General features: G+C 39.4%; 1 protein-coding gene across 1 annotated transcript; it reads right to left on the bottom strand.

The window, feature by feature from the left end:
- Positions 1 to 106: 106 nt before the first annotated feature.
- On the bottom strand, positions 107 to 14,887 carry cckar (cholecystokinin A receptor). Its single transcript, XM_004079897.4, has 5 exons — positions 14,505 to 14,887; positions 13,753 to 14,004; positions 6,605 to 6,854; positions 6,203 to 6,330; positions 107 to 3,311 (listed from the first exon to the last, which is right to left on the bottom strand). Exons 1-5 carry the CDS (start codon positions 14,629 to 14,631, stop codon positions 2,734 to 2,736), a joined length of 1,335 nt encoding a protein of 444 aa, XP_004079945.2. The 5' UTR covers positions 14,632 to 14,887; the 3' UTR covers positions 107 to 2,733.
- Positions 14,888 to 15,702: the final 815 nt, after the last annotated feature.

Raw genomic sequence — 15,702 nt, 5'->3', positions numbered from 1 at the left:
CTTGTGTGTGTTCTTTTTTAATTGCAGCTGAAGCATTTCTTCTTTTTTTAATTTTTTTTCCTGCTCCACTGTGGGTTGCTGCAGAAAGAAAAGAAAAACAACCGAATGAATGACCCAGACGTGTCCCCCTGGTTTTAATATATTAAATATATTCCATTTTGCCCCCACAGTGGCTGCTGGGGTAAAGGCGAGCTAAGCCGTGGGCACGACAGAAGCACCACCAGAGTCCCTCTGTCCTTTTAGGTCCATTTTTATGACAGCTGTTAAAAGGGAATGAGTTATTTCGCCCGGGGTCTGCACATTACAAGTCAGTTACATCACTGGAATTATCTTTCTACATTCAATTATTTGTCTAAAATGGGCAGATTATCACGCAACACAGAACAAAATACATCATTTTCCATCAAGACCATCAGAAACTAGAGCAATGGATGTTCAGAACATAGAAATTACTTGGAGAAACAAGGAAAAAAAAACAAACAAAAAAAAGATGCTACATCAATGCTGCTATATTTAACAGGAAAAATCTGGAAGTCAGGCCAGCGATGACATGAATTCACTCTATGAAGAGTTAGTTGCAGGTGTTAGAAGTCCCATAGGTACATTAACACACACACACACACACACACAAGTTCAAGGACAAACCTGTTTGTACAGCGGCTAGTTTTGCTTTGAAGCTCTGGAATGGACCTTTTTATCCCAATTGTTGGAGGTTAAACGACATTTGACACCTAAAGGTGCATTAATATTTTTTCTGTTTTGTAAAGTTTAACAGGTTAGTGTACAATTATTTTACAAAAATGTGTAAAAAATAAAAAGTTGTAGACTTGTAGCTAAAGTTTAATAACGGTTAACAAAAATTGCAGAAAAGCAGAAAGGTAGGGTTTTCTCTTTTTTTTTTTTTTTTACAATTTTTTTTTTTTTTTTTACAAAAGTAAAATAGCTGTAAACCTTTTAGTTGTCAAATGTAAAAGCATTATAAACATTTTTGATATAGGTTTTACATTATTTTTAAGCTAATTCCTTTCCTTCTATTTAACTGGTTTTTATAACCGTTAAGCAAACCAGGCGTTAGCCCACAACATTTCTTAGCCTTCATTATTCTTGAGTATACAGACCTCTTCACACAGTTATTATATAATGGGTATAAACAAGTACAGAAAGCCATAGACGGTTGACTCAGAACATGTTATGTCATGTGCTCTGACACGTCTTGTAGAGCTAATGTTTCCTCAGTAGACATATTTATTTACTGTGTCAATACATTTTATTAACCACACCGGTTGCCTGTGTAACTGACAAAAAGGTTGTGCAGAGTGTATTTGTTCATGATTCATATGTGCTTACTTGGCAGAATTTGAAAACCTTACTAGCTGTTAGCTTAGCTGCTTTAGAATTATTCCTGCCTGTTCTGCAGGTGAGACTGTGTACTGGTACTTCAACCGCATATTTTCAGAATCACTTCCTAAAAGTGTTGAAAGCGTAAACCAACACTTTTAAGAAGTGTCTTAAAGCTTTCTCGCTCCTGAATCGCGAACTTCAGGCTAGCGCTAATGCCAGTACAGGTCCTCGCTGCTTGTCAATCTGATAGTTTGTGGACATTTAGGCGTTAAACGCCCCAACAAAAAAGAAAAAGACTCCTGTTGACAATGACTCAGGGAAGAATCTCTCTGATGACAGAAAAGCTACAGTTCAGGGATACACATGATGTGTCGCAATTAAGCTAGCTGAAAGATCGAACTGCAACCTGAATGTCAAATCAGCCTAAAAGTTCAGTTTTAAATTTCTTCCATATTTGTTGCTGTCTCCTAAACCGTCGTTTGACATCAGGCAGGATTTAAGCGCTCAACCCAAATGAGAACTGTCATAAGTGGTAAAAATATGAATATAGACACAAAAAGTCAATATGTTTTCAACATTTCCATAGTAAAATATATCATATGGCTACTGAATTTGAGAACTAGACTGAATGAGTAGAAAATGACTTGCTTCCAGCTCCAATGAAATAAATTCTATTCAGTTGCAATTTTTGGGTGAAACAGATGTCGCCATGTTGGAGCCAGACGTTGTCAGAAAGCAGTGATTCTTACGAGTTGCTCTGGGTCAATGTTTCTATGGCAACCACTTTTGCCAATCAGGAGTGAGCTTGTTGGAAGTTTACACCCCCACTGCTTGAATTTGGACTGCACGGATGTTTGACATCAGAACACATACTTTCACTGAGGCATCTGTTTTGTCAGTTTATAACTTGCACTACAGAAAAAAAAGGATTATCAAAAACGTGTTTAAAAAAAAAAAAAGGTAGCAGAGCAAGAATAGTTATTCCGACAATTAGAATGACTGACTAATAGCTGTTTATTTTTCTATAAAAGTCTATAGGATTTTAGCTTTTGAAACCAGCGGGTACTTCCTGTTTGGAAAGCGAGGGGGGAGGAGTCACTTTGTCCAGTTCTCACATGCAGTCAATGAAAGGAATGCTTAATAGTAACTTACTGCACAAAAGACAGTCGGAGTCTGACTTAGAAATATCTGGCCATGTTGATCTGCTCTTAAAAGCATTAAATGTATACTTCAGCTTTACACACATCACGTCACACCATGCTAAAGCAACATGTCTGCTCATAAACGTGTTGTGTAAGAACTGTCAGGACTTTGAAACACACCACAGACTCCCTTGCACTTACAGTCACGTGGTCATATTAAGTCAGTTCTCTCCAGGCTGACTTACGCTTGTCAGTTGTAGGTAAAGCGAGTGCTCGCTCCGCTTGGAGGAGTATGACCATTCTCCTCGGGGGTCTTTGGCCCCGGTTTCCATCTGCTGGCTTCCTCCCTAATGGTTCTGCTTCCAGCAGACCTCCCCAAGCTGCTGCTCCTTTCACTTGTCTTCCTGAAGCAACCGCAGCAGGTGAACGTGGCCAACATGCCCTGGCGGAAACGCTTGTTCATGAAGCAGTAAATGATGGGGTTGACGCAGGCCGACGTGTAGGACAACAGGTGGATGAAAGAGATGGGTGCGCCCGTCAGGTGGCGGTGGGCCGATTCCATGTCAAAAGCCTTCCATGCGTTGACCACAAAGATGGGGGTCCAGCAAAGGAAGAAGAGGAAGACGATGACCAGGAGCATGCGGATGACGCGCTTCTTGGCCATCAGGTTGGATACAGAGCTGCTGCAGCTCACCCGCCCCACCGCCTGTTTGCCGCTGGAGCTGCCAAAGCTACCCGAACCCAACGTTAGGCTTTTCCTTTTAGATGGCTGCAAGTAACAGCCATCACTGTCTCCTGGCTTAATGCTGCCGGTGCTGCTTTGTCTATCTGAGAGAGAAAAGGATTTAAAAATAAATAAATTGAAACACAAAAGTACATTTTCATCTGTCTAAACACTTAAAACACTACGGGAGCACACTGCTATGTCATACAGAAAACCGGACATTATCTTGAGCTGAAAGCCGATGCTACTCCAGTTTGCAGCATCTCAAGAGGAAAATTCATTCCTGGAGACGCACTCTGTCCTCTGATGAAATGAGTCTGTTATGTTCAGAAGCTGCAAACAGGAAACACAGGGGTGCAGCTTCATGCTGTGTGGCTACTTTGAGGCTGAAGGGGCTGGTGCATACCACATAAATGAGTAGCATCATGGGGAAAAAACCATCAAGGATATCCATCACAGCATAAAACTTGAGATTTTAAGAAAGATTGTGCAAATTGTTGACAATTTTTACTAAGTATTGCACAAAATCCAAATAATTTGGTGCTAACTGAAAAAGGTAAACACGTAACCAAAATAATTTAGGCAAAATCTTATTATTTTAAGTATTTATCCTTTATGCAATCACAGATTAGGTCACAAACTGCTCAACAAATTTGTCCCAGATTGGCATTTTTGTTCTTCCTGACTCACAAAGACTAACTGAAGACCAGTTTGAGACAACTTTGCGACAGTTTTGGGATATTATTCCTTGTGCTCATTTTCAATGTGTTTTGAAACATTACTGAAACAACAGGAGGTCACTGGTCTGTACGGAAGCGAATAAAGAACATCCACAAAGACGTTTTGGAAACTCCCTTGAAAAATACAAAAATGAACAGTTGCTGCCAAGTGAGATGCAAACCTAAAGGATTTCAATGACTTGGAAATGACCATCAAAAAAAACAATCATTCTTTGATCTAATGTAAAAGTGGTCCGGTGGTCTTTTAATTATGATTAAGCCGTTCTTAGCCAAAATTAAAACAAACCAGTCGATTTCTAGAACATAGTTTCTGCAGAGCGGCAGGAGTTCATTAGATTTGACTCTTAAGATGTGGGTGGGTCATTTGATACAAAGAAACCCCACACCTATGTACCATCATCCATCTGTTTACATGCTCTGCCACTAGCTAACAGCCCCTCAAAACCCCGACCGTGCATTAGCGGTGCAACAAAAATGGCGAGCAATATGGGAGCTATCCAGCCGTACAGTTTTGAGCCAGATGCCAGCTCAGACCTCACATATGGATTCTTTCTGGTTACTGATGTTGAAGAGATTTTGAGACGTAAATGGTGCTCTGTCAAAATGGTTGTGTGTTATTGTGAACATGCTATTGTGTAGCGGTGCAGACTGTGTTTTTTATGTGTTACTAACAATGTTTGGAGTTGGTGAAGCCACAGTAAATTTTTTGTTTACAGTATCAGTCTATTATCTAAGGCGCTGCAAACAGGGCTGTGCATTACAGGTTTTGTGAAGACGCTAACCTGGCTAACACTTCCAAAGTGGCTAACGTTTCTACTGTGGCTAATGCTTCCAACATGGCTGAAGCTTCCATGACTAATGCTTCCAACGTAGCTAATGCTTCAAACATGGCTAACGCTTCCAAAGCAGCTAACGCTTTTAATGTGGCTAACTCCTCTAATGTGACTAAGGCTTCAGACATGGCTAACGCTTCCAACATGGCTGAAGCTTCCATGGCTAATGTTTCTAACGTGGCTAATGCTTCCAATGTGGCTAACATTTCTAACATGGCTAATGCCTCTAATGTCTAATGTCAAACATGGCTAACGCTTCCAAAGCAGCTAACGCTTTTAATGTGGCTAACTCCTCTAATGTGACTAAGGCTTCAGACATGGCTAACGCTTCCAACATGGCTGAAGCTTCCATGGCTAATGTTTCCAACGTGGCTAATGCTTCCAATGTGGCTAACGTTTCTAACATGGCTAATGCCTCTAATGTCTAATGTAAAACATGGCTAACACTTCCAAAGCAGCTAACGCTTTTAATGTGGCTAACTCCTCTAATGTGACTAAGGCTTCAGACATGGCTAACGCTTCCAACATGGCTGAAGCTTCCATGGCTAATGTTTCTAACGTGGCTAATGCTTCCAATGTGGCTAACGTTTCTAACATGGCTAATGCCTCTAATGTCTAATGTAAAACATGGCTAACGCTTCCAAAGCAGCTAACGCTTTTAATGTGGCTAACTCCTCTAATGTGACTAAGGCTTCAGACATGGCTAACACTTCCAACATGGCTGAAGCTTCCATGGCTAATGTTTCTAACGTGGCTAATGCTTCCAATGTGGCTAACGTTTCTAACATGGCTAATGCCTCTAATGTCTAATGTAAAACATGGCTAACACTTCCAAAGCAGCTAACGCTTTTAATGTGGCTAACTCCTCTAATGTGACTAAGGCTTCAGACATGGCTAACGCTTCCAACATGGCTGTGGCTTCCATGGCTAATGTTTCTAACGTGGCTAATGCTTCCAATGTGGCTAACGTTTCCAAAGCAGCTAATGAGTAGTGTGTCACAAACAAGTACTAGAGTTATCGTGAACGCATTTAATAAAGTCTGTCAGACTGACAGATTTATCTCTAACTCTTTTGACTCAATGTGCTTTAAAGTTTGGTGCGTCTTATATAAGACAAGTTCAAAACTAGACCGTTCATTTACAGTGCGCCCACTAGTGCTCAAAATACGGTGCTCATAAATGCAATATTCGGCTTATTTTCTTCATATATGTCCTCTATCATGAGAAAAATGCCACAAGAACATTTCAAAAACACCCAGTCAAAGACAACAATAATCAATTATATTTGGAGCAAAATTATTGTGGAAATCCAACTAAGACATCTGAGCAAGATTAAAAGCAGTTCTGCCAAATACTAGTTAGAGTTATATAAACATTTGAAGCAAAAAGGACTTTTTGTTGCGATGACCTTAATTTTCGTACCTCGACTAGATTTCCTTTTGGGCAGCTCATACTTGATTCCCCTGTAGAGCTCCAGGGAGATGAGTCCATAGGCTGTCATCATGATGATGCCGGGGATCAAAAATAGCACCAAGAGCAGAGACACGTACCTACAGAAGGACGCATTTGGAAATAAACAATTTGTACTAATGAGGCAAAAACATGTCTTGAAACAGATGTTGGCTCATTTGAAAACAAAGTCAATCTACAAACAGACCAAATCTACAACATGTCCATTCGTTTTCTTTCACTGAAATCTGTTGTCAGAAAACTGGCTGCTGGACGGACGCCGAGGCTGGGAAAAATCAATAGAGCGGCCACCTGTATCCAGCTATTTTTTGCAGCCTGGAAGTCTGAGAAACATGCGAGGTGTGTTCAGCTTACCAAGACTGGAAGCTGGTGTCGTTGGGCATCACCAGGCGGCACATTTTAATGGGGCTGTTGTTGGATTCCACGGTACTAAAAATGGCGTAGGGAAGCATCAGGATGAAGGAAGCCACCCAGGTGGTGGTGATGACTTTGGCTGCATGAGATTTGGTCTGCCACACCCTGGAAGTCAGGGGGTTGCAGATGGCACTGTAGCGCTCCAGAGAGATGGCCACCAGGTTGAAGGTGGAGACGCTCACAGCTACCCCTGCGGAAAGAAGGAACAGGTCATCTAGACAAGTGTTTTTCAACCTATTTGAGCCACAGCACACTTTAACCTTGACAAAAATCCCGCGGCACACCAGCATCCAAAAGAAAAAAAAAGGAGAAACTCATAGTCTGTATTAATGTACAGTCCCTCTGCAATCTCACATGCATTTTTGCGATAATTGTGGCAGAAAAAGCTGGAAGTTGCAGCTGTTTTTTCTAAAAGATTTAATAAAAGTTAAGTTAAGATTTAAAAACTGTTTGATGTGTGTTCGTTGTGGTTTCAAGACGTTTAAGGAAAGACTCATTGTGCGCTGAGACACTGTCACTTTAATCCGATGCAACATGGGAGATGTAGTGCAAGAACTGCTGCAGATGGCAGACAGACTCGCTTCTCTGAGCTTCATTGTTCTGTTCACTTGTTCCACGGTCTAATACCGGATTCTGCGGAAAGCTACACCGCTAAAGACGAGCTTTAGCTGGTATTTTTGTTGGAACTGAAAGACTTTATGAGCAAAATCAGAACAAGGAAGTGAGGACTTTAACCACTTCTGTAGGGCTGCAGCTATCGATTCTTTTTGTAATCGATTAATCTGGCACTTGATCGATCGATTAATCGAGTAATCGGATAAAACGATTTGTGTGTGTTTTTGAACGACCAAAACAAATAATGCATAACAAAAATGATGTGGTTGTAAAATGAACAAGCATTTGATTTTAAAGATCCGCTCTGATGCAAATGTTACTTTTGGTGTTTTTAAGTTGGTCTTGAGAAGTGGCGGAGCTAGAACATCTTGTATAGGGGAGGGGACAGAAGACTTTGAAAGGGTGGCACAACACCAAAGTGGAAGGCCATTAAAAATAAAAGAATCAGAAAAACATATTTGATGATTATCATTGTTTATATTTCGTGTAAAAATAATGCTTTTGTTATTTTTGCAATGCTTAAAGAAGCCTCGCGGTCCGCCGAAAGGTATGCAGCTGCGGTATGCGAGCTGAATACCGCAGCTAGGGGCTCTCGCCGCCCGCCGAGGCGGCCTGCGCTGGTCGCATCGGAGGGGGCGCGGAGCGGCTAACGCCGCCACTGGCTCGCTGCCGGTGGCACGCGTGGGTCCCGCGCCTAAGGCGTAGGGGTTCCAGCGGTCGCGCAGATGTCTTCTGTTCAGATGCTGAATCATGGAAGATGTGCTGTTGTGGTATGCCAGCTCTATTTTGCAGTAGAGACACTGCACCTTGTTCTCTTCTTTATTAAGTGTGTAATGATCCCACACTTTAGACAATTTCTGTCGTTTATTTATAGATCTATTCTCCGCCATCGCGCCAACTAAATTCAAAAGGTCCGTGACACAATCAAATCCCTGCGCCGCCCGTATAGTGCGCGTCAGGAATTTAACGAGGCTTCGAGGCAGAGTTTTTGCCTCGAGGAATTTTTGTAATCGAGTAACTCGAGGAATCGTTTCAGCCCTACACTTATGATTGGTCAGACTGATGACGTATAATTAAGCCTCCAAGAATGATTGGTGGAGACAGTTAAAGGGGCGGGACTTTTCCAAAAACAGCTGTAGCTGCGGCTAAATCGCGGTACCGTCATTCCTATCAAAATGTCTTTAATAGAATCAAATAAACACAAAGAAAAAAGTATTTTATGATCTTTCATATTTCTAAATGCCCAGTGTTTTACCAGCGCCTGTTTGGATGCACAGAGCTGACATCCTGGAGATGGAAAATGGTTTTAGATCAGTTAATGAGGGCAATTTCCCACGGCACACCTGACCATCTCCCACGGCACACTGGTTGAAAAACACTGATATAGACCCAAAAAGTCAATAGTGTTCTCAGTCGTCTTTTAATTACAATTATGCCATTTTTAGCCTGAATCAATCAACCTGTGTTGTTTTTTTCGGACATAGTTTCTGCAGTGCAGCAGGAGTTCTTTAAAATTGACCTCTTAGTTGTGGGAGGGACCTTTGACATGGAGTCACTCCGTCCTCCTTTCCCATAATCCGTTTGTGTACACTTTGTCCCGTTAGCTTACACTCCCTTGCAATCCCAAGCAGCTTAACGCTGCAACAAATAGGGCTAGCACACATACTTAAACGAATAGCACTTCTTCAACTGTTTACGCCATTCGTGGCATTCCAGCGAATTCTGAAACGAAGAAATACAGCTTTGCGCTGCTACGCAACGCTTTACAGCAATGGGGTGTTAGCGTAAAGTGTTATTGTAACGGCGTGAAGCTGTTTTCCCACATCAGAATCAGCTGATTCACCTTGATCATGCTAATGGTCGAAGGGTTGCTGTATGTCAAAGAAGGTGTTCTTCAGATGTCGCTGACAAAATCCCCTGAGTGAAAGAAACGCTGTTCTGTAGTACTATGCTAGATGTAAAAAGGTATTTTACCCCATATTGTACAATTCTACATTTTTTGGGTAACTTAAGGTGGAAAAAGATTTGCCTTAAAAATTTTGAAAAATACTTTAAATTGTTTGAACGAACAAAGCAAAACAGAGATTTCAAGTCAAAATATAGTTAATTTTGGTAACTTTTTGGTATCGAATGCTAACACTCTTGGATCCAAAATTTAAGTCCAATTTTTGTTGATTTAATCATTTTTGTCATTGAATGCTAACACTTTTTCTTTGCATCATATTTTAAGGTCGGATTTTTGTTGAATTCTGTAACATTTTTGTCAATGAATGCTAATGCTTTTTCTTCGTGTCATTTTTTGGTTTCATTTTTAATCAAATGCTAGGAATTTCTTTTAGTGTCAATTTTTTGTTGATTTCAGTAAAGTTTTTGTCCTTGAATGCTAGCGCCCTCAAAGTTGATTTTTTTTTTCCAGTAAAATACTGTACTAGCACTCTTTCTTAGCATTGATATTTTGTTGATTTCAGTCAAATCTTTTGTCCTCCATTGCTAGCGCTCCTTTTTAGCATCAAATTTTAGGTGAAATTTTTGTTGATTTCATTCAACTTTTGCCATCAAATACTAGCGCTACTTCTTTTCATCAAATTTTAAGTCTAATTTTTGTTAAATTCCGTAACACCTTACCCATTGAATGCAAATGCTTTTTTCTTGGTGTCAATTTTTTAAATATCAGTAAAGACAAGGTAATCAAATGCTAGCAGTCTGTTTTAGCGTCAAATTTTTGTTGATTTCAGAACAATTTTTGTCATCCAATGCTAGCGCCTTTTTTTCTGCATCAAATGTTCTGCTAAATTTTTGTTGATTTCTCTAAACTCATCATTGAGTGCTAGACGTCTTTAGAGTCAAGTTTTTAAAAATTTCAGTAAAATTTTTGTTATCAAATGCTAACGCTGATTATTTACCATCACATTTTTATTGATTTTAATTTTCTTTGTGGCATTTAGATGCTAGCGCCTTTTCTTTAAGTCACATTTTTGTTGATTTTACATCAATTGCTAGTGCTCTTTTGTAGCCTAGCCAACAAAGTTTATCAGGTAATGGTAACTACTTCAAGTTTTTGCGCCTTTTAAAAGAAAAACATGTTTTTAGGGTTATCGCTTTAACTGTAGGACGTTTTGTTATGTGAATCAAGTAAGGTTTTTTTTGTTTATTTAGTACATTAAACGTAGCTAAAATGACAACAGTGTCTACACTGCAGTCCTTCAAAATAAAACCTATAAATAGGTGTAAGGTAAACACCCAGACAAATGAGGCTGTAATCCCTAAAGACAGACAGCCTGTACGGCTAAAGGCAGCAACAGGAAGTGAAGAGGGAAATTGAAATCGCATTTCCTCTTCGGGCCTGTTAATTGGATCAAACGTTATTCATAAATGGATCGCCTGTACCGATTCCACCTTGTTGCAAAGGTCCCGGTGGACTCTTAATGTGGGGATGAGGAAGAAACAAGTCAATCTATCAGAATCATTTCTTTCCTTTTTCCTGTGCCTGAGTGCGTTGACTCATCTCCTTTGAAGCTGCCTGTATGGAAGATTTCAAACGCCTGGATGAACAAAAATGAAATGGTGAGGTGACACATCATCATCATCATCATCATCATCATCATCATCTTATCACATGTGATGCTTATTTGAAGTGAAAAACCAAAAGAACAATGATTCTGGGGCATTTTATCTTTAGGTTTTTTTTTATTTTAAATGGGAAGAAATGAGGCCCTAATTTGATCTATATTATCCATAGTTATGCATTCTGCTTTTTTTCTTTTGGTTTGGAACTTGCTTCTATAAATCGGTAAAAAAATAAACCCATGAATTTTTCTGACTGCATGGCTTTGCTGCGCCATGCAAACGCTGCAAAACTGACATGAATGGAAAAAGAGACCAAGAGGAGATGTGAACATGGCTGGTTCAATTGTCTTAAAAAAGCATAAAACTACAAATGTGTTCAAGAAATGAAGGATAAAATAAAATCCCAAATTTGAACATTACTCCAGGAAGGGAATCCAATAACCGAGATGTCTGAAGAAAAAAAATCTAGTTCTTCTCTCATGCTGGACTGATTTCAACGCATCAAATGCTGGGAAAAAAAACAACAGATTTTGCTGTTCATGCGGTATCTTACCATGAGTAAGCATTAAATGCATATTACCCATAAAATGTAATTAAAATTATTCTGAAAGGCCAGTTATTGTGTTTTTTTTTTCATTAAAAGTCTTTTTTAATTGAAAATATGACACATTTATAATTGCTACCCTACGACTGTTTTTGACCAAAAATACTTGCTCTTTGGTAAACTGTAAAACCATATTTGTTTTTAAAGTGATAACATTTTAGAGATATTCTTTCCATATTTTTCCCTTGAATTTATGAGAAAAGTCACATATTTAGGCGTGTTTTTACTATTTCTGACTGAACAGGAGTCTGGTGAATATCTCTGAGCAAAAAGTAAAACAAAGCTGCACTTTGACATCATTAAAAAAATAGATTTTTAACAGACATGAGGAAGATGTGAAAAGGGGCGCCGAGTTGAAATAAATGCTGTTTTGACGATGGCACACACAGAAAAACAGCCGGTTTTGCTTTTATTTTATTTGGTAGTTTTTAGACCATGTGGAGTTTAGACAAAAAGTTTTCTCAAATTTTCCTCATTTTCATTTTTTTTGAAGCAGAAATGGCTATAATCTGAAGGATTATCCACAAATCCAGCTTTCATGAGGAAGCTTTGTGCTATCCTAGGCACGTTAACATTGGGAGTTGGGTCATCTAGACCCACTAGACAGTGCTCTGAACCTTTTTTCTTCAATGATTTGTGATCTTCACTGGTTTCCATGGATTACATGAAATCTTTCCACCTTTATCCACCTTGTGGATTTAAGGGTGGGGTCATAGGATAGCACAAGGGTTAAAGGACCTTGCAGCGTGCAACGCCATCGTGGGAAAGCCTGTAATTTCTCCTCATCTCTGGCAGGTAGTATGTAGGGCAGCGGCCGCCGCTGACTGCTGTGTTGGAGGTGTCTGTCTTTCTCCGCTGCTGATCTGATCGCATGTGTCAGCTCTCTTGCCTGTTTCCAAATCGAGGTCACAAAAAGAAAGAAAAATGCGTATCTGTTACTAACGCTGAGCTATTTTCACAATGTGTTTCTCTGGTGCAGAAAATTGTCGCTCATGCATTCAGCTGGTTCACGACCTCCCGGGAAGCAAAGTTTGGCGTTGAGGTTGACTGACTAAATCCCCCCAGATTTCAGGAGCCCTTGAACTGCAAAAAAAATGATCGTTTTTTTTAAATTCTATAACAGATTTTTTACCAAAGAAAAAAAAATAGTGCGACATCTGTTAGTAAAACTGAATTGTAGCATTTAAAAAAACGACTACATTTTTCTACTTGCAATACAAGTTATAATCTTTTGACGTCTTACACGTTTTTCTTTGGGTTTTCCGTTTTTTTTATTTTTTGTTTTAAATAGGCAAAATAGACCCAAAAACCCCCCAAAAAGGGTAGAAGTCGAGGAATTATGGTCATAATTTCTCATACGTTAATAATTTCTGCCTCAAAAAATGTCTTTTTGCTCAAATGTTTGACATCAAGTAGTTTTACGTCATTAAAACAAATATAGTATTGAAAATGTTTATTTTTTGCAAAATAAACATTTTATAAAATAAAAAAATAAAAAAACTGCTATTTTTATCAGTTTTTTTGGGAAACCAGAATAAAGCTTTAGCATCAGGGTTTCTAAATCCCATCAGGAGCTCTTAAACTGCAATTACAATTTTATTATTTTAAAAGTTTGTTTTTTTTACCCCAGAAAAAGGGGAAAAAATCCTTTTGGTAAGACATTTGTTAAAAAAAGGATAGCATAGCAGTGGCTTAGGTTTTTCTACTTGTAAAACAAAATATAGTCTTTTGTAGATCAAATACATTGTTAATTTGTCACACATTGATCATTTCTGTTTCTCAAAAACTACATTTTGCTCAAATGTTTGACAATAAAGTGGTTTTACGTTATTTAAACTAATATAATATTGAAAATGTTTTGATATTTGAATGTTTGAAATTTTTTGTAATAAAACTGCTATTCATATCTGTTTTTTAGGTGAATCTCAGTGTTTCACACTTGAGGTTTTTTTTTAAATCCCCAGATAAGGAGCTCTTAACTGTAACAAATCTGTTTTGTTTTTTTACCAGAAAAAGATCATTTTGGTAAGACATCTTTAAAAAAATTATTTCTAGCAGCAAGAATAGCAGTGGCTGGTCAGAAAAAGATCATTTCTTTTTGCTCAAAAAAAGGCTTTTTGCTTTAAGTTTTCACAATAAAGTACCAAAGTTTTAAGAAATTAATACTAAAATAATATTGAACATTTTTCTTGTATTTGCAACAAAGCAGCTTTTTATCATTTGTTTCAGTGAATCTCCACACTTTGAAACCAGATTGCAGCTCTTGCTGCTGCTTTATTGGTGACATTTCCGTGGCACATACCCATGAAGTACATGACCAGCTTGCACATGCCGATGCCGAAGATGAAGTTTTTCATGAGGTTGGGGATGAGGGTGAAGGGGATGCACACCAGAGAGACCATGAGGTCGCTCACAGCCAGGGAGAGCAGGAACAGGTTGGTGACCGTCCTCATCCTCCGGTTCCTCACCAGCACTGCGATGATGAGGCTGTTGCCCAGCAAGCTGAGGAGGAAGATCAGGCAGTAGAGGAAAATCCGGACGGTCCTGTCGATGTCTGGGAGACACACAAACACCAACTGTCGGAATTCAAGCTGCCAGCTATTTTGACTCACCATCTTCTCACTCAGTCTGCAATGCTCTTACACCCCTCAAGCAAACTTCTCCACGACATTCATCAAATTGTGAATCAAGCACTAATGGCTACTGTGTGCCACTTTTCCCCCCTTTGGGCTCCTGCAGCTTTCTCCAGATTATTCCAAACTGATGCATTTCTTTCTTGTTCGTGTCCTTGAAGGGCGCACATGCAGCCCTGTTCACTTGGCCGTGCACAACCAGTGTGCGCTGACTCCACACGCTTTTATGGAAGACCTGAGCCATGCGCGTAATACGCGTAATGCGCACTGACGCAGGAAAAATGCCCAAAGCAGTTGCTCATTAGACACAAGCTTGAGTCGATTTGGCGCATTAAATGCGGACTTTGTGTCAAGTAACAGAGCAGTTATTTGATTTTTTTTTTACACCGTTTTGGATTAAAAATCAAAACTTAAATTGTACCTTTGTCCTCGAATTTTCTCTCGATGTCACACTCTGAAAAATTCTTTGTCACGTTGCACAAGAAAATCCTGTTCAAGTCGGTGGAATTGAGAATTTCAGCGATGATGGTGGTAAACGACTCCCCCATGGCGTCTCTTTTGGGGGGATCAAGTCAAATCTGTTGCGAAAGCAGCAGCAGTCATGCTGCAAAAAAAAACAATATTAGGAGGGGAAAAAAATCCCAAAATATTGACAAGTGGTAAAAATCAAACAAAACTGAAGTGGCTGTTTCTAATGAAGTGAGAAAAGTGGCGCTCCGGCAACCTGCATGCGCTCTGGGAGAGACGCGCTGCTCTCCTGTAGCGCTTCCAGCTGCTGACAACATGTGGAAGCCTGCGCTCTGCTCAGCTCAGCCCTCCTATAGGACTCTCAGCTCCTCCCACTCTACAAAAAAACACTCTTTGGTAAAATATTACCAAAATATCTTCATTTTTCCTGATTTTCAAACCTAATTACAGAAAAAATGAAGCATTAATGTGAAGTTATTCTTTTTGGTTTCAGACAAATTCACACCAACCTGTCAACAATATTAACGGCTTCCCTCTGAGTCACTCTGTAATTGTTCTGATGGGTGGAGGAATAGCAAAGAGTTCCCATAATTTAACATCCCATAATACAAACCCAGTGGATGTTGCTGGTTTTCATGATTTTGTTTGCATTCATAGAAAAATTCGCAAACTTCTATAACCAGGGGCGCTGTTGAGCTTTTTAGGGGGCTTGGGCTAAAATCTAAAAAGGGGCCTCTTTAACATTCTACACTGTCACACAAAAATGGGACATTCAAGTTTTTTTAAACCCCACCCCCTGCATATTTTAGTATATTTTCTGTTATTTGCAATGAAGAAATTCTGATGAAAATAAAAGCAATAAATGTTGAAACCAGAAATCGAAGTGACCAAAGATGACAGCAGAAAATTGTGCTTTACTAAAAAAAAGAAGAAGAAAAAGGACCTGTGTGCGGTACGCATGAAATAAAAAAGTTGCTGACCGCTCTGAGAACACGTAGAGCACAAATGTTTATGTAGAGTTTTTTTCTGCTGGTATTTTGTAGCGACGGGTCGTATTGAATGTTTATACAACATGTGAGGATGAAGGACGTGAGGTGCAGGCACGTGGTACGCAATTTTCATTTTTTTAACTCCCCAAAATCCTGGGCACT

This window comes from Oryzias latipes, chromosome 18, assembly GCF_002234675.1.
Source record: "Oryzias latipes chromosome 18, ASM223467v1".
Taxonomy (NCBI): Eukaryota; Metazoa; Chordata; class Actinopteri; order Beloniformes; family Adrianichthyidae; genus Oryzias; species Oryzias latipes.
Note: the sequence above shows the minus strand (reverse complement) of the source record. Positions and strands in the feature narration are given on the sequence as shown.